The sequence below is a fragment of the Aythya marila genome, assembly GCF_965140915.1.
Source record: "Aythya marila genome assembly, chromosome: 3".
Lineage (NCBI taxonomy): Eukaryota > Metazoa > Chordata > Aves > Anseriformes > Anatidae > Aythya > Aythya marila.
The window spans coordinates 3476885-3496668 of NC_139044.1; the positions used below are offsets into that span (position 1 = coordinate 3476885).

General features: G+C 37.3%; 1 protein-coding gene across 4 annotated transcripts in view; it reads right to left on the bottom strand.

Moving 5' to 3' along the window:
• The window catches only part of PLCB4 (phospholipase C beta 4), a 204901-nt gene that overhangs the window by 74233 nt on the left and 110884 nt on the right, over positions 1-19784 (bottom strand). For all 4 annotated transcript variants that reach the window (XM_082757588.1, XM_082757585.1, XM_082757586.1 and 1 more), the window contains 6 exons: positions 16597-16697; positions 12474-12554; positions 12122-12181; positions 10659-10802; positions 952-1031; positions 357-410 (listed from right to left, as the gene is read on the bottom strand). In XM_082757588.1, the coding sequence (XP_082613714.1) occupies positions 357-410; positions 952-1031; positions 10659-10802; positions 12122-12181; positions 12474-12554; positions 16597-16680 (503 nt within the window). In that variant the 5' untranslated portion in view covers positions 16681-16697. The remainder of the gene's footprint in view (positions 1-356; positions 411-951; positions 1032-10658; positions 10803-12121; positions 12182-12473; positions 12555-16596; positions 16698-19784) is intronic.

Here is a 19784-nt window from a genome sequence, read left to right on the forward strand (position 1 = left end):
GGCCTGCATTTTTATATAGCTCTTTTGGTAAGTATTTTATGAAAAACCCTTCCCAGAGTTTGAAGAGTTGTAAGCTGAGAAAGCTGATGCTTTTAGCTCTTTGTGACTGAAAACAATGACAAGCACTCATATCTTTAAAACGGACTAAGAGAAAAATCATTAGGCTGATAAGAAGTCCTCCCCAGTTTCCAAGGAGGCATGGAACTCAGCTCAGTATATCTAGTTCTATGCTTGTTCTTATATATGTGTTAGACAGTGATAAAGTTGATATTGTACTTAGTTACTAAGCCACAGAATTTTTATTAACATTATATAACCAATACTTGATAAAAACTTGAATGCCCAATTGCGCTTACCTCCGAACTGGAATTTTCCCATTTGTATTTGTTAGAAAGGCCAGCTTCATCCAACTGAAATAGCGAAACAAATATTTTAAAAATACTATTTGTTAAAATTAGGATACTTATATTAAGCTTTAGGTTACTGACATCCTTCTGAAACGAGTATAAAGAGATGATTGTTTGGTAATAAAAAATATTTCTCTGTAGTCTTTTAGTGTTTGAGGCAGAGCAGTTCTTTAATTGTAAAGGCAAAAAGCAGCCAAAAAGAATCAGCGTATCAGTTAACAGGAGTTTGAAAAGAAGACAGACTCATGGGATTCTGTTTCCATATACATCATCAAAAGAACAATCCAGACAATAATTAAAACATACAACATCAACAAATCAAATGAATGGTTATAAATTCTCTTATAATTTCTCTTGGGCAGGTGCCAAATATAGACTTGAGACCTTTTCTGATCACAATGAAGGATAAATCTTAAACTAGTTTAACACCATTCAGTTTATTACACTGTATTTTTTTTTTTTTAAATAAATTTAAAAGAAATGTAAGAATGACATTATAAGGCTAGAAAAAAAGGAGAAAAAGGGAGGAAAGAAGGTAACTTACTGTTTCTTGAGACATGTCATTGGACTGACATTGTTAGCTCTAAAGTTATGTATGATGGATCCAAGTCCTTCTACCCATTGCTGAAAAACATGAAAATACAGAAGCACCAAATTAGGAAAACTGTAGATGGAAGAAATTGGAAAGTTTGTCTTGACAGAAGGCTTTTCTTCCTTGCAGCTATGGATAATGTTAATATTCTGAGTTAAGGAAAAGAACCCACCCACTTCACAGCCTACAACACCACAAAAAATTCCAGCTGCATTTTACCCATTGATATGTTATCCTTCACTAAACAAAGCGATTGTGCTTTCTATTCTTCTAAGTACCACATGCAGCATCTGTGGTGCTATTAAAACAGTTTACTGCCAGCAAAGGAAAGCAGTCCACTGATTGATTTATTAAGCTTTCTAGTTATAGCCCATATAAATATATGCCTCCCTTTCAGTCGTTGCTGGCCTTGTTAGCTATTACTAAGAAACATTATACAATATGTGATGACGTATGTAATTGGTCCAGTGTTAGAAAAAAGGAATGAAACAAAATATTAATAAACTAGAGCAGACCGCAGGGATGTACAACAGTTGCTCTCTGATGCTGACCTCACCTAACACCCTGTTACATATTCAGTCCTGTTTTCTTCCTGGCTTCCTTCCTTAAAAAGCAAACATTCCAGTAATCATTGAGATGACTTTTAGCCAACAGCAGCATTACATCACTTATGTAATTCCTTTTTACGGATCTTTTTTTCCACTATAGCTTGTACCTAGACTTGGTAGTGCTATATAGCAGAAGCTTAAGGATTAGACCTTAACATGAACTCTCATTGATTTCACTGAGAATCCTGGCAGGATGAAGCTATAGGAAGAGAAAAAATGATAGCATTACAGGCCAAGTTTGATCTCAATTATGCCATTGTAATGCTAGGATTACTCAACAGATAAATTACACTGGTGGAACTGAGATGGGATTCAGTCCACTGCTTAACATCAACCTTATGAATAAAGCTTCTTGCTTCCAGCCAAATTCTGTGCGTGCTGCTTGAACTGACTTGGGCAGGATCCAGAATTTGACACTTAAAAATAGATGCGGATTAATATATTTTATTTTCATGAATGAGTGGTGTACGTCTGCAAATCAGGTTAAAAAAAAAGTAAACAGCATTTATATAGGACGAATACTAGTGTCTTTGGACATATTGTGAATTGCATATATTTAAATCCCATTAGTTAAAATAATGCACAAAAAGGTTTAAGATGTCCACTCAACAAATAAACATACTCAAGCAGACCCTTGTACCTGTGACACATTACAAGCCCATCACAAACTTCCTTTTAAACAACAAATTGTTGTCAGACTCCCTTAATTGAACCTTATAGATCTGAGTAAGTGGATGATTTTTCCAAAATAAGACATTTGTTAATACTTATATATTCCTTATTAAGTTATTCTTTTTTAGGAAGTAATGCATAAAAATATACATACAACTAGATAAAGTGTGTATCTGAGAATCATCTGAAAATAAAAGTCTGATTTAAGAGAAAGGCATAGTATGTGGGGCTTCTCAGGTGTGTTGTTATGCTTTGATTTTATTATCACATTTGAAATACACAAGATACCACATACATTCATCACACAAGCAAGCAGACAGTCCAGCAGACAAGCAGGCAGTGAGGTAATGCAAGCGGACACTCCATCAGTTACTCTTCTTTCTGAGCACTGCTCTTTTTCTCTCTTTCCCTGTAACATTTGCCCTGCCCTTGCCACCTCATCGTGCTCTAATAGCCCAACTTACCCTGTATTTTCAGGCTTAGCAAGTCCCTGCCAGGGAAAAAGGCAGCCACCTCCCCACCAACTCACAACTCCCAGACATATAAGGATGTGGTGTCACCTCTAAAGCAACTTCCACACCTGGGCTTGAAAACAGCCCACTAGTCTGTTCTCCCATTTCTTGTTTCCCAACTTCATGAATAAATGGACTTAGTAGTCAGAGTATGGATGTGCTGTCTAGGGATATAAAGAAAGTAAGGTTCATGGAGAGAGATATTTATTATTATTATTAAAACTAATATAATTGGAAGCCATTGACCAACTTAGGGAACACATATCTTTTCCTACAAATGTTCCCTCACCAAAGATGATACAGGAAGATTGTTTGCAATAATTTCAGGAAAAGTGTCTGAACAAGTCTCGCATACATTTAGATTCCCTGGAACCGTGAAAACTTGACTCTGATTTACCAATTATTGTATTTATTTAATTTGATAAATTAGAGTAAAATGTCACTTTATTGCTACATTAACACTGTCACAGCTATATAAAAATTTATTTTCTCTATTCCCTCACAAGCAACTCAATCTTTTAACACTGACCCAGAAAGTAAAATGGTATATGCATTACAAACAAACAAACATAAAAGAATCCTGCAAGATTTAGTTAGGCAAAATGCATGTTATGAATAAGATCGTCTTTAAAATAAAAAAAAAAAAAAGGCATTTATTTCTATCATCAGTGCAGTTCTACCAATGACACCATTTCAACGAGAAATAAACACACACAGATCCATTTTGATTTGAAGGCAACAGTCTGCAACTACAGATATGAGAAAATTTAACATTTAGCAGTAAGGTTACCCAGCATTCATTTCCAAAGTTACTTCTATATATCAGGAACGGCTGCCAAAAAAAAAAAAAAAAGTAAAAAAAAACAACCTGCTAGAAAAAAGTAGATACAGTGAAAAATCACTAAGCACTTAGTAAGCAATTTCTTTGCAGAAAGTATCCTGATGATTCCCACTTTAGAGGGACTCCCTAATCTTTATTTAGTGATAAGGCCCTTTCCTGACAGAGATGCAAAATCAGGAACTCGGTTCATGTTCACTGAAAGAGCCCAGAACTGCAGCCAAATGCTGATAAAACACAAAAGCATCACATCTCTGTTGGCACCAAGCAAGGGATCAACCTTAAAGTCTCTGCCCATCTAGGAATCGTCTTTACATTGGCACGATGTCCCCTGGGCAGGATATGGGAGCTCACTTTTTTATCCGTGCCACATCACACAGCTGCAGAAGGATGTAGCATCTTGCTGCCTGGGCTTCGGTTTGGGACTAAAGTAATTTCTGGAGTGTTTCATCAGATCTTCCTCATGGCTACCAGCTGGCTCCAAAGTAAAATTGGGAATAAGAGAGCTGAGGAAAAAAACAATGTTTCTGGATTGTGAAGACACTATGTAGAATTGAAATGACATAGGATGAAGAAAATTCTTCATCCACAGATTGGTATACAGGCTCAATGCAACACATTCAAATTCATTGTCAACTGGTCAACATGAAACATCCTTCTGAGCCAGAATGGTTTCCAAACAACCACCTCCACAACCACTTTTAAGGCAATGTTATCCAGTGCACAGATGTTCATAAAGTATCCAAAGCCCAAATACTATATGACAAAAGTCAAGGTGCAACACATTCTTTTCTGTCAGCAAAGCATTGCCAGATTAAATGTACAGCTGTCTGATGACATGGTGGAAGAGATGAAAGAGCTCAGCTTTTTCCCAGCTAACACACTACAAAGAACACAGCAGCGGCAATGCTTCTGTGCTGTGAGAGCACTGCTGATTTTACAGAGATGAAGGTGCAAACCATGTAAACCTATGCAAGTAAACAGGGATAAAGATCCTACATTCTTTTCCTTTGTGCTCAGCATCTCCATAATGCTACGTCTCCAAAGAAAGAAAATCCTATAACAAGATGAAACTCTGAAATGAGGTAGATACTTCACTTTGGTCTTACAGAAAATAGAGTTGCAAAATGTTTTTTGATAGAAATACAAGATGCATTTTTTTTTCTCATTTATACTAATGCTAAACATTTTCAGATTTTCAAAAATGTCTCACTACCTTTAATCTGTCAATGGAGCTCCTAAATGGCTCTCTATATACCAATAATTACTCTGGGCCCTGCTATCTAATCTTAGAGAAACAACAACCAAGAAAAGAAATAAAAATGAAGACAAAGATACCTTAAACACAAACCCTCAGGCTGGCACAAGAGGCCAAAATCTAAGTACACTGTAGACTGAAATAAGCAGGCTGTCTTGTTTTTCTTTAACGAGATCCAACATTGTCAAATATCTCTATAAGGAGAAGGTGCATGAAAAATTTATTGAAGAAGCATACTCCATTTTTGCTGGAGTACTCAGATGCTTTTGAGGCACTTAGTGACCTTGTGTTAGCTGAGGTTCATTGATGAAATACAGGCAGCAGCAGCAGGGTGCACAGATAAGTTTGACCTCTCAGCTTTCTTTTAGCCATCAAGCTTTCATTTAGGAGTGTTAAAAAGGGCAAAAATTATGAAGCACTGAAAACCACTGTAATCTACAGCTCATGCAATTCCAGACAAGGTCATCTGTGGCATATTTATAAACAAGGTCAGTATTATGCAGACCTCTCTTGAGGTGATTTTACCTTCACTTTTTCATTGCAATCTCTCCATGGTAGCACTCTGCTTAATTCAAGCAGTGGGAAAACCAGGGAGGCAAGGAGGCATTTCCCCAATTTCAGTATTCAGTGCCTGTGCCTGGCTGTCAGAATCAAGGGCTTAATAATTTGAAGTTTCAGGAAACCCACGGAAAACAGAACCACATTTCTCAGTTCTTACTGAGAAAGAAGTGGCCTGGCAGGATTCCCTGGTATTTTGCCCTTATCCATTGACGTTGTGACCAGCAGATGTCCCTCTTCTCTCAACACAGATGTCTGAGAAATCGTTTCTGTTCTATAAAAATTACCATGTCTCTACAGCATGAGACAAGAAAAGCCAGGGCAGTAGACTAAAGATAGTGCAAAAGCCATCCCCTACCTGATCAACTGGAGCACAGATTTGTCAGATATTGCTACAAACATTCTGTTACAAAAATAAAAGGGCCTCTTCCTACTTCAAGTATTTCATCTGGAAAGCTGAGGCTCACATAAACACTGCACTGCAAGTTGTGTGATGTGTCCAGATCGCTTCCACCCTTCGACAAAGCCTTCCATCCTGGAACGACTTTTCCAGCACTGGAGGGGTCTACTTTGAAAGCATCTGGAAAACTCACTTTGGCTGCTTCATTATGCAGGTTCAGACAAACATAGTAGAGATTTACACAGTGAAATAGACCTCCTGGCTACAGAGAACCAAAGCTTAAGTTTTCAACTTATTGATACTTCCGTATTGGTGTAGCCAAGAAAGAACACGAAAAAAAGCAGAAAGGCAAGCACATTGAAATCACAGACATTTAACCACAGTCTGGCCAGGATATGAAGGTTTCTCTAGAGAAGATGGTTTTACATACTTGGCAAAGGGCTACCTGAACATGTAAGCAGAAGTCATAATTAAGATGGTTATAGTTTAGAAATGTTTATCATGTAGGTTATGAGACATAAGCCATATACTAGCATGACATAGAGAACTGCAGTAGAATTTTAGAATAATGTTCAAGTAGGTTCTGCATTTTTTTTTTTAGAAAGACTTACCTTGAAACATTAAAACAAAGCAAAGCTATGGGAAAACAGAACCTTCCTGTAACATATCTGTGGGATATTCCTGTGGGAATCTTCTGCTGCCCTCTAGTCTGCTGCCTCCTAGCAGTATGATTTGGGCAAATAATTAATAACTTGTTTCAGGGAGGAAAAAAAAAATCAGCGTTAACTGACAATATATATATATATTTTTTTTTCTTTTAGGTAAAAAGAGACATATACTAGAACAGCAACAAAAAAGATCAATCTGAAGAGCTTCACCTTAAAAAAAATGATGGTGATTTTTACCGAACAGAAATCAATTTTAAAAATGAAAAATACTAGTCCAGCTGAAAAGCTGAGATAGTTAAGTACATCAAAATGAAATGATTTCAACTGCAGTCCTCTTCAATGCCAAATATTATCAGTTGGATAATTAAGCTGGCATTTTGCCTATATGCTGCTTTTTAGCATGAATAACAAAAGTATTTCAGTATTAGCTAGTCATTCTGGTGCCTCACAGGTTAGCCATCAACGTGTGATTCAATATCTCAGTAACACAACTGTAGAAAATATCTATTTTCTACCAAGTCCGACTTATGCCATTGAGAAAGATTACTCCCTTCTTCTTCCCTCCCTGCCTCCCCTTCCAACCTACTGCCAGCAAAAGGGTGTGTGTTGAGCACTCCTTGAGTAAGGCTATCTCAAACACTGGTGTGAGCTTCAGCCCTAAAAAGGTAATGAATTAGGAAAATTCACTTCCCTGAATTGAATTAGGAGTGTTCACAAACTCCTTCAACACCATGGCAGTGGGAACAGTACTTTCTGGGAGAGATGGTTCTTCTCAGTAGCGTTGCTGAACCTGAGAAAGAACGACTGTCAGGACAAACTTACGCCTTTATTAAAGAATGCAAAAAGAGCTGACTTGAGTCAGGATAATTTTTTAAGTTAAAATCCTCAGTGCATTGCCAAAATGGATGAGCAAAGAAGAAAGTCCAGATTTGGGGCTGTTAAACTACAACAGCTTCACAGGACTTTTGCCAACATTGAATAGGCAGCCTATAGCCAGGGTGCCTTCACATCAGCACTGTATTACTTCCACCCTAAGGAAATTTGCGTCCAAATACTCGATGGCCCTTGCAGATGTCCTGCACTGGGGAAAGCAGATTGTCAGATTATTAAGTCACAGGCAGTCCACTTAGGAAGAAAAAAAAAATAAAAAAGCACACAAACTTTACAATACTCTATATAACCTGATTTAACCAGGATTCAAAACATTAGATTTTAAATTCCACCTTTTACAGTCACTCCCTACTACCACATTGAAGTTGCTTTAGGAGTGGACCATGACAGCTGCTTGCAATCAGAGACAGAGTACACCCTATTTTGTCGTTGTTTTGTTTTAAGAGTGGAAATGAAAACCAATTTCTCAGCTGAAAACACCAATAAAATTTAAGTAGATAGAATGTAAATACCAGAGTTGGAGCTTGGAGACAAGTGGGAAGATAATAAACACACTCTTTTTGTTGGAATAGTTATCCTTGGAGCTCAGCAATGACTTGGCCAGACCTCCTCAGCCCATCACCACAAGAGGCAGAGGAACATGGGGCTGCCTCAGTGCAGAGATGAGGACAGATCAGTACAGACAGCCCTGCCTGGAGTGAAGGGTTAACTGCTACCCACAGAATCCCTGCCTACCTGCAACAGTGGGGGCACTCCTAAGGGACCGTACCTACACTCAGTTACTCTGTCCTATCCACCTGGCACAATCTGCTTCCCACTGATCCCATTCCTTATGATATGGATAGCCTGAAGAAGGCAGTCATTCGCATTCATTTTCTTCTATGTCATGGTTATGCAGTCCCATTTACAATCCAGCCTTCAACAAGTAACAATTACTTCTTGTCTCATATGACAGTATGCAGTTTACCTGTCCAACATTTACTTATGGGGAAAAAAAAAAAAAGAAAAAAAAAAAGCTTTCCATTGTAGGTTATGGTCTCCTAACTCAAGGAGTTGGACTTGATGATCCTCATGGGTCCCTTCCAACTCAGGATATTCTATGATTCTGTGATTATCTACAGAAGCAGAATATCTTTTTGCCCTATTTCTGTCACTCTAAAATAAAGGTTCTGGGCTTTTGCATTTGGATCTCACTGAAGTCCCTTGTTTTAAAGCATCCCAATCAGGTGCCAACCAATCCTGATCTTGGTTTATCTGAGGAATGGCTAAAACTTCTGCAGCAAGTAACACTCACTTTCCTTATGGCAACCAGGGAAAACAGCACACAACTACAGATATATCCCTTACCCAAATCTGGGCTGCTTAAACCACAATCATTGCCCCTTTATCTCCAAACCCTTGTCTCTGTTATTTCACAGTAATAGTTTACTTTTTAATGTGGACTGTATATCAAGGCCCATTTTAAACTGCAGTAGTAGCTGCATTGCTACCTAATGACATGTAAAGACCTGCTGCTTCTAGAGGAGATTTAGTATGCTCCGGAAGAAAGATGTTTTCTCATGATCAAAACAGGAAGAATCACAAAGTTCTATCTGCAGATAATTCCTAGAAAATTTTATTGCAGCACAGATATAGTAGCAAGTTGATGTACTTATCATATATGAAAGACCATCATATTACAGACCAAATGAATTCCCGTATGTCCATATCCCCAGCAAAGCTGCAGCTTTAGGTGCAACTTAGAAAGCTCTACATTGTTTTTGACTTGATTTACCTTACCGTCTCCGTCATGTCTCAAACATATTAGATCAGGTGGATCAGCATTGTTGGAAAATTACGGAAAACCTCCCAAATGCAATTCTCCTACATCTATAGGCCTCTTAGAACCCACCCACAAGAAGACTGCAGTATATGACATTTCTGATAAGCATGATGGTGGTTAATGAAGCAGGACATATTTTAGATCGTATAATCAGCTCATCTATTGTGACAGCATATGTAATTGGTTAACATAGACTTCACAAACCAAATAGTCTAGTACAGTTTACAGAGATTAAAGATGGCTGTCAAACTTAACTACACCTTTTTTCTTTCCAGAATAAATCAGAGACATTGTTGGGTTAAGTATAAAAGTGAATGCTGCAAGCATTTCTTTTTCTTTGCCTCTTAAATGTTTGCAAAACATAACCATGGCACATTATTTCCCTGAGAGCTTGCTGAAAACACACACAGTAAAATCCATTTAGTGCGTTCATGTAAGTTATACAAGAATGTCTCCTTTCATGGAGTTTACTCAGTACTCCCAGTGCTTAAAGATGCATGGATCCAAGCAATGAAATATCAACCAAGTCTGCCAAGGGATTTAATGATGCTGTATTCAACAGGCGCTCTGTTTTAAAGGAGGGGTTAGCAGGTGTATGTTACTCATCACTATTCAGTATGTATTTCAGAGGCAAAACAGGGTGTAATATTCCATAAGTATGGACAATCAGAAGAGAAAACCAAAAAATGTGAATTTTTGAAGTCCCTTGAATCTCTGGATTTAAGCTATTATCAGTACTCTGGATCAAGCTTCTCGGAGCAGTTTAGAGCAGATAGATAGAATACCAGGTCTTGGTGGAGCAACAGAACTTTCATTGTAAACTGCAATCTTCAACTTGCAGGCAAGATTACGTGTAAAAAAGCACCATTGTTTTCTTAAGGCTGTTCCACGTAAACGGGAAACAGAAAAGAACCTGGGTACACTGGAATCCCCTTAACTGTACAGAATTTTCTTTCCTGCTTTTGTCTTTTCAAATAATATGAGCCATATGATACAATTAGATTATCACCAAACAAAATTTTGGAGGGCTGGGCTCCACCCACCATGAAAATAAAAGTAATTGCACTTCCCTTCAGCATCACTACGTGCTATAAATCCACTGCATAAGCTCCACATAACGTGCTGTGCAAGACTCATGCAGAGATACTACATAGTTAGGGGGAATGCTGTGTCCTATATGTCCCTCTGCTTTTGATTAATTACCATGCATGTAGAGGACGGTAAAGTCACTATGTCCTTTCACTATAGCATATAGACATTTTACAGAATGCTCCAAATGGATGTTTGTTGTCCTTTTGCAGAGTGTGGTAGCAGACATTAAAAACAGGCATTTCAGTCAGCCAAACAGGCTGACTTACTTCAGAAAAACAATCACGTACTGCTGAGGAGCTCTTCTTTTTTTCCTCCCACACACTGTTTAACTGTGAAATACCTTGGCTATTTCTGTGTTTTCCGCTACCATGAAAGTGAAGCTGATGTTCACCAGATCTGTGCCACTGCAAACACACACTATCCGTCCTTCCAACTCATTTTCTGATTTTCCAACAGCCTCAAGTGCAGTTAGTATTTTGGGATCCTGTTAAACAGAATAAACAGCTTGTTACATTTGCAATACTTTTGTTATGCAATGCATTATGGTAAAGATGCTATTCGATCTTCATATACAGTAACACCTTTAAACCTTTGCCAATCATATTAGAGTGCTTTCACTTAGGATCATTGTGCATAAACCTAGAAAACAATATATTCTAACAATCATGAACATGACTGTAAAAGCTCAGCCATAAATGAGGTACTTTAAATACATTTCAGAAAGTTAAGTTTGAAATTATGTATATTTTAGTCATGAAAAAAGAAAAATGAATCACTCCAAGGAATGGAAATAGAGAAACAGTATTAACCTCTAAGTAACTTATTCCTGTCTAGTTAAGTCTGTAATTACTGAGAGTTATGATCTGTGTGACTTTTTGGCTGTTTCTTCATGATACATCTTACAAGCTGGTATCTCTGTTGATGGTCAAGAGCTATGAATTTAATGGGCATAAAGAACAAATTACCTATGTAAAGTCACAGGTGAAGCATATTGGTATGGTTGGCTGCATGAAGCATGGGGTTGTCTGCACCACCACTTCCCATGACCCTTTTCTTTTGGGGAAGCATTTTAGTTTATGGAATCCCAACAGAACTACTAAGAGATGGGCATCTACGGTTAATATAAAAACATTTAGCACTTGAAAGTGGAAATGCAGAGGTCTTAACAGATAGATTGTTTCACAACAAATTTTCTAAACTAAAGGCCTGGAGGACAGAGGCCCAAATTTAATCTCAGAACATTCTGCTTATACTTTCTGAAGAATACCATTTAAATTGTTTCCAAAGCTTTGGGCTTCTACAGAAGCTGTAGCTAGTCCTTCTACTGATGTTCTTCAAAATTGCAGACAGTGACCACTGACTCTCTGACCACCTAACTGCATAAACAGGAATGCAAACAAAACTTTCTAGGCTTTTATATCAAAGTAACAAGAAGAAACAACACATTTTGAACATAAGGAACAAACTTTGAAATGTGGATTTTTTTTTTCCAGGTTCTTAAAAAATGTATCACAATACAATGTCAGAAAAATAATTAAGAACTCCTAACACATAAGCTTAATGCCTGTTCAAGTTTCACAGCATTCTGAAAGCTAAGCACCCTACTAAATCAGGGAGACCAAATTACAGAATCTTCCCAGTGCAAACACACCAAATCACTTGCGTTTATAACTTAACATTTTAGACTTATTCCTAGAGAAAAGCTGTGTTGTTGGTATTTGTAAGAGAAATGAACTCTGTTCGGCATTTCACATTTTAAGTATTCTTTGTTTAAAATATGAGTATAAATTAGCTATAGAGTACCTTTGGTACAGCTCCAAAACGAACACTGTTGATCAGAGAACATTCTAATACCTGTCCTTCCTGAAATGGAGAAAAAAAAAGTACAAGTTGAAAGGCCTGTTAGGAAGCGCACCAAAACCAACATATTTTATTTGTAATCACTGTTCATTAACACTAAACAGTATTTCCCTGTTATTCCCTGTTATTTATGTTAATTCCCTCTTTAAACACTTACGTAAATTCCAAAAGAACAGAACCAAAGCTAGTGTTGTATATTAAAGTAACACGATATTTTACATCTTTAAAAACTAGGCAGTTTATAAACTAAGTGCAATAATATGTAATACATATTTTTGGCATAATTGTAATTTACCTTTCCTTCACTTTTCCAGCTCAAAAAAAAGCCAAATTCATCCACTTGAAAGAGACAGTTGCTTTCAAAGACAAAAGATTCCTATACAAAAGAAAATACAGATCATTATTTTGGTCAGTTTGAGAAATGTCATAGATCAATTTATTGCTCAAAAAATAAAAGACTGTTACATTTTTCCCCACATGCCTTCCTGAGGAATTTGCCATTCCTAAGCAATCAGATGTGAGAAGGAAGGCTTTTTAAAAATGATCATTTTTAATGATTTCTTTTTGCCAACATTTGAAACACTAGAATGCACTTAGTATTTTCACACTTTGCTTTGCAAGTATAACATTTCTTTTTTTAATAAAAGCACCGATTCTTAGCTCAAAATCTTAATGAAATGGAACTTCAAAAATATTTATTGAAAACTGAATGCTTCAAACTAAGTTTAAAATTATGTAATTGCCAGCATTACCTTCAGGATCAAATGACTGCATTTTATTTTAACATTCAGAAACTGGGAAGCACTTTTACGTTAGACTATGATAGTACGTACATGTATGCCATGAGTATTTTTTAGCCAGAGTATCTGGCAAGCAGAATTTGAAGGATATTGATTAGTAGAGAAATCAAGAAAGGATAGCATACCAGAGGGACTGGACAAGGCAAAATATCAGATTAGCTGAATTAAAAAAGAAATTTCCTCCATACACCTCCAGCCCCAATTAATACATCATAAATTAAGCTAAAACGTAGGATAACACTGTGCAGAATCAATCATTTTTTTTCAATAAAAAAGGATCCAGGACTTCCTTACTTCCTTAATTGAAATCCAACAAGCATGGGGGCAGGCTACAGCACTGCTTACTGTTTCAGAGATCAAAGCGATGCTCTGCATTAAGGGCTGAGGTACCTTTCTGATATGCCCTGTCTTCCTCTGAGCATATAAGCAAGACCAGTCAGAACATCAGAGGTGTTTCCAGAGTAAAAGGTCTTACATACAGAACAATCTGAATTGAGGTAACAAAACAGGTAAAAACTCCCATGCCCTCAGTCTTTGGAGCACACTTGTAAGTCAGTAACTCTGCCCAGGACAGACTTGTCTCACTGGGTGACTCTGGGGCTGCTCCCCTGCTCAGCCTGGGATGAGGAACTTCATGGGGCAACCACCACTTTCTTTTTGGTGTTTGCCATGGCACAAGGGCCTCAGGTGGGCTGAGGAATACTCACATTCCAGTTAGGTCTTATCCCGACTTGACACCAGGCACAAAACCGAGCAAGTACCTGGATCCAGAGGTTGGTAATGTCTTTGAGCCCTCCTAGATGGAGGCAGCCAAAGGGGCTGTGCTGTGCTTGGGATAATTCTTCCTTTTTCCTGAATACACTCATTATTGAATGGTATCTACCACTTCCAGACAATGTTTTTTTTTGTCATCAAATGAGGTTTACACAACTTAAGGACTGTAGTTTTCCATCCAAGTAGCAAACAGCTATGTTAATTTTACAAGCAGAGAACTGAGATAGAAAATAGAAAGTTGCTGTAGCTTAGCCTGAGCCAACACCTCTACAAATAAGTTTCCAGCATGTACTGCTCTGCTCATCTTTCTCCACCACAGCTTCTATTTTCCTGCCTTCACCCTAGCACTCATCCTTCATGAAATGTACTTATTGCCAGACAACTCAGATTTACTAGTTTTACAGCCCTTGGAATCCTGCAATGTTTCATATAAAAACACAGCTAGCTAGCAATCAAAATGAGTGCCTCTTGCATTTTCCAGAGAGATTACTCATACAATAAATGGCAAGCTGTTTGTTGTTGTTGTTATTTATTTCACCCCCATCTATCAGAAGCTCTTGATGTAACAAAAATGTTTTCACAAAGATGTTTATGTAAACTGCATTCATGCTGATGTCCCACCATAGCCCTGATCCTATTCACTAAATTACTTTTTTTTTCCCTGCAATTTGTCTTCTTGCACTGTAAAGAAAGCACCTACCATCAGACCATGTACATAGTAATGTTCCTAATCATGTCTGATTTTTTCTTCCCATATTCTGAGACATTCCTCTTCTAGACTCGGACTTCTCAGCAGTCAAATAGGATAATGCTTTGCTCAAAATATATTTCTGCCATTTTGTATCTCTGCCAGTTAAAGGACTCCCATATCAGGAAAAACATGGATAGAGACGCTGCTCTACATTACAGTAACCTAGATTTTTCTAGCCACTCAACAAAACTTGGGCACAAAAAAGACCTCCCATGCTGTACTAGAACTATTCAGTCACCCAGACCCTCGACCAAGATTCCTGAGCCCCAGTTTTACACTGACTTGTTGTGTGACCTCAGTTCACTTACCATTTATCTTTTTCCCCACATGGTCTTTCTGTTAAGGTTGGGGAATTAAGTACAGAACCTCAATTAGAATGAGAAGGCCAGACCTGAAATCTTTATCTTGAAAATTGCAAGCCTTACAGTACAGAACTGGATCTTGCTATGCTTGCATAACATGACTAAAGCGATGGTGTTTTTCTCTTAGGTAGGCTATCTACTTACTACGACAACACAATTAAATCATTGCCTATGTATATCATAAATCTGACAATATCAAACAGCTACACCATCTAGTGCTCACTGTTTACAGGCTACAGATCTTAACTTCTGAGTCACTGTTTTTTTTACAGCCCTTGATGATTCCTTGTAAATTGCAGATGAAATATACAGTTAGTTACCCAAGTGAAAGCCTTTTAATGTTTCCAGAAGAGCCCCTTTCAATAAAACAAACCAGGCTTCCAACTGTACAATAGCAAACCTGGAGTGAACTGTAGCAAAACTTGCAGCAATGTAGATGGAGCTTATCACATGGATGGCCAGAGAAAATTCTGTTCCAAAGGTGGCAAGTAGGATCCCCCTCTCTACAGAGTTTTGGAAGGCAATAAATTCAGCTGGAAAGACCATGACTACTGGTTCTACCATTTAACCCCATGTATACACAGCGCTATCTGTCGGCTAGTCCTGCACAAGTGCATGCTGAGCACACCAACCTACTGTACAAGAGAATTTCATTTCAAGATGTCTCTTTCTCCCTATCACTGCATCAACGACACATGTGCCACACTGAGCATTCTTGATTCCACACTGAGATCTGAGCGTTTGAACTCTTTTCTGTATCATTCTCAGTTTCTCACCTAAGGTGCAAGAGAACCACCATGGTCTATACCTCCTCATTTGGATGCTCACAGACTGAATTTCTGGAATAACATTTACTGAAGGAAAAACAGAGCTTTTAGGAACCTCCCTTTTTAGGTCGTTCAATGTCTATTAGTACCTTCTCAGTTTCTCTGTCCCCAAAACTGAACATACAGGGTAAAATAACTGTCCTTACCTTGTCGGTTCTCATTATAAAAAATACTTTTTACCTACATTTCAAAAGGTTATGGGAATATCATAATATCCCTGAAGGGACTCACTTCCTGTCCAAATGATTAAAAATAGTCCCTGATAAAATTATTCTCACAGGTATATCAATGCTGAGGATAAGGTAAATGTCTCAGCACTTTATTTTGGCTGCCTATGTAAAATGTCCTATTTTGCATTCCTTTAATAGATTTGGATTAAAGTATAGCTGAAACCAGGATCACAGTAATCACATTTCAGAAAGATTACAGGTTGATTTTCTAAAGGAGTTAAAACCACTCCAGATCTCAAATTATGCATATGAATCACAATATAAATGCTTTGTATTCTCTTACTTTTCTCTATAACATGCAGGTCCTCAGTTTGTATCAAAAAAGACATAATCTTTCCCCCCACCCTAATCCAATACATTTAAAAGATGCACTTTGTTCAGTAATATGCGTTATGGAACTGCAAAGATGAGAACTTTATAAGCATTACAGATATTTTGATTTTAATCTCCCTTTCTCTTGCTCAGGATTTATTGCAAATCAGTGGGATTAAATATATTTTTATGTTATTTCTTTTAAAAGCAAAAATCTGTATAGCAATGAATCGTAGTATTTTCTCTCCAAACATTTCTGCAGTTATGTGAAAATTTGTGTACAATGAAAACAAAGCATGAAATATTCTGAAACATTTACATATATAAAGAGAGTATCAACTGAAATGCTACTGGCCTCTTACCTCTTCATATCTATCAAACACAGCTCCATCTTGCATAAAAGAGGGAACTGGCTTCTGCCAGTTAAATTCGTAAGGTTTTGCCATGATTACAGAAGAAAAACCTGAAATGGAATGAAAGAGCAGAGTTCAATTGCTGTCTTTTAAAAGGAGTATTTCAAAGTCTAAACAGGAAAAATAGTGACTTTTACCTTTTCGGTTCACACAGGAATACTAAAAAGTCACAATGCATTTCCAAATGAAGTTTTCCTCACTAGAATATTTTTGTTTAGTAATTCAAATGAAAAATTACTATTAAATGTATGTCAACTATTTGAAAAATCACTTGACACTGTAACATTGCTTTAGTTTAAATATCTGATGCATCACTTGTAGAGTATAATGAGGCTGGAATTAATGTAGCCCTAGGTGATACAAAATGTCACAACTGATAGTACACAGGAGTACTTCTTTTCACAGGAAAATACCAAGTACTACATAAACTGATTCTTTTTTTTTTTTTTTTTTTCCCAAAACACTAAATTGCATACTACCTAGACAAAACATTTTTTACTCCTCTGAATTTTGTGTTTCAAAATCCATTAATATTAATTAAAGTTATGGTTATTTACAGTAATATTTTACACATAATTCAAGATACAGATAATATATAGGTCCAAATTCATGGAGAAAAAAACTGTTTAGGAATATAGGCCATTAAATGAAAGTAGCTAGCAGCATTGCTCACTTGTGTAAGTTTAGGAATGCAAATAAAAGAAACTGTTAATTTAGAATACAATACAGAAGTCATAACATATAGACCTTACAACAAAACCTATCAAATCACTCAGTATCTTTAACACCACCTTGGTGCTTTCTAGATCCTGTTGTTGTACACCACAAAATGTTCCAACTACATACTCCGCAAAGTTTAAACAGCATCTGCATCATGTCTGCTTACTAAGGCCATCTTGGTTACTCCTTCATATACTAGGCCAGAGCTTTGCGTGAGAGGGAATACGCTTGGCGGCAGCATGATAGGACTGACTCACAGATGTCAGCAAATCCTTTCCATGAAACGATGTATTAAGACAAATGGAGCACACAGTCACAATAATCAGACCCCTTGTGCTACTGCCTGTCTCACAGGCAAACGACACCTTACCCTGCTCTTGTGGGCTTGGCCTAACCCTCCTTTGACAACTGCTCCAGACACACTGCTCAGGAAAGGTGGTGTTATACAATGTAGGAATGAAAGACTGCACAAACACTGCACCAAGAGAAAGATGGGTCTTTCACAACAAAGCAACACGCAGATGTTAAGACCATAACAAATGAAGTCCATCCTACACATGGCAACCATCTGAAGCCACACTGCTCTAAATGCAAACTCAGGGCTGCAACTCGTAACTCAGTTTTCTGATTCTCTTTGTATCATGAAACAGCAATCGTCACCAGCTCTAAACTTGGCACGGGTTGCTATTACCTTTGCTGGACAGATGTACAGAAAAAAGGCAGTTGCCATCCCATAATCCTGCTCTTTCACCACACGTTGCTCCCTAGTCCTCACCACGTTGAATGTACCACTATTGGAAGGTGGCAGTGGACACCCACTGCCATCAAAGTGAGGTTAACCCAGGGAAACACAATTGCTTCTCCCCCCAGTGTTTTTGAAATGAGGTTCAACAAGTTGATGAAGGTGAGAATAATAATTTCTAATAATCTAATAATTTCAGGAAGCAAATCCTGGGGAGAAGATCTCACTATGCTTGCCTTAGTCTTACGTTCATCTACTATTGATCAACCCTAGCAACATGATAAGGAATAAGTGCAACCAGCACAATTCTTACTCTGTTATAGTGCAGGCACCTAGCCCAAACAAAGTTTGTCTAAGTGAGCAGAACAAAAAGCATACATACAATCAAAGGGAAAGTATGACAGCCTGTGTAATCTATGCTATGCAAACCATCTTTGTTGTGTTTACTTATGCCAAAACTCTGAATAGAAGACTAAAATATTACCTATAAGGTAATAATCCTTCAGTGATGCTCTGAGACTGAAATGGTTACTTTGACTGAACTTTAAACCCAGAATACATACAAGTGCTTAAAAAAAAATTTAAATAAGAATTTTGCAGTGCCCTTCTTCTCTGCCATGTTCTCATTACTATCAAAGACGTTCCAGCAAGAAAAAACATCAAAAGGACTCAGAAAATACTATTAAGGACTCCATCTAACACTGGCCTTAAGAACAGTTACTTTTGATAGTTCTATATTGAAAAAAATATCCCTACTTAAAAATAAAATAAAATAAATAAAAATGCATTTTGATGTTGCCTCTCTCTTCATCTCCTGCCCTTTTTAGGTCATTGATGTATAAACATGCATATCATGCTTCCAAAGCCTTGTAAGTTACATGAATTCATTCTCTGTAACTATCAAAACTTTGATGGTAATATATAACACTTTTAAGTGTTCCCTTCTTTTAAATATTCATCCTTTTTTGTTGTTGTTGTTGTTTTGTTTGTTTGTTTTGCTTGGTTGGTTGGTTTTCTTTTGTTTTTGTTATGAAGAAATGATTTGAAGAAAATAGAGAGCAAAGAACTAGGACCAAGAAGTGATCAGCTACATTTATTACTCTGCAAAAAGCCTTCCCCCGAGCATTTGGTTCTTACTACTCTGTAAAAGAGCAGTAATATCTTCCCCGTGAGGACTGCAATGTTCTGAGATCCTTTCAGGGAAAGTGCCAACTTATTGAATGTTTATTATTGTTTTAAATGTGCTTATAATTTTAGGTTCTCTCCCAGTTTAAGCTGGCACAGAGCTGCTTCTTCATCATTCTATGGAGAAAGCTGTATAGTAGGACGGACTTCCCATTGCAGTAGCATGATAGTGTCTTGTTCTATGCAGCTTTCATACTTCACAAAGTAGCTCAGGGTAATCACAGCACCTTGAAAATGTGCTTTTTCTTACAACAAAGCTACATCTAGAGAAGCATCTTCAAAAAGAAGTCTTCTTACTTCACAGGCTTTACTAACGGCAAAATTTGAAACCAGCACCAAAAAAACCCTATACTATACAGCAACTCCTCAAAAATCTTGGGAAAATACCCCTTAGATTGAAAGGCAACTTAAAACACACACCTGAAGCAATAAACATTCCATTTTTACAGTATATTGACCATTCCCCTATAAACATGCTTTTATCTATTTA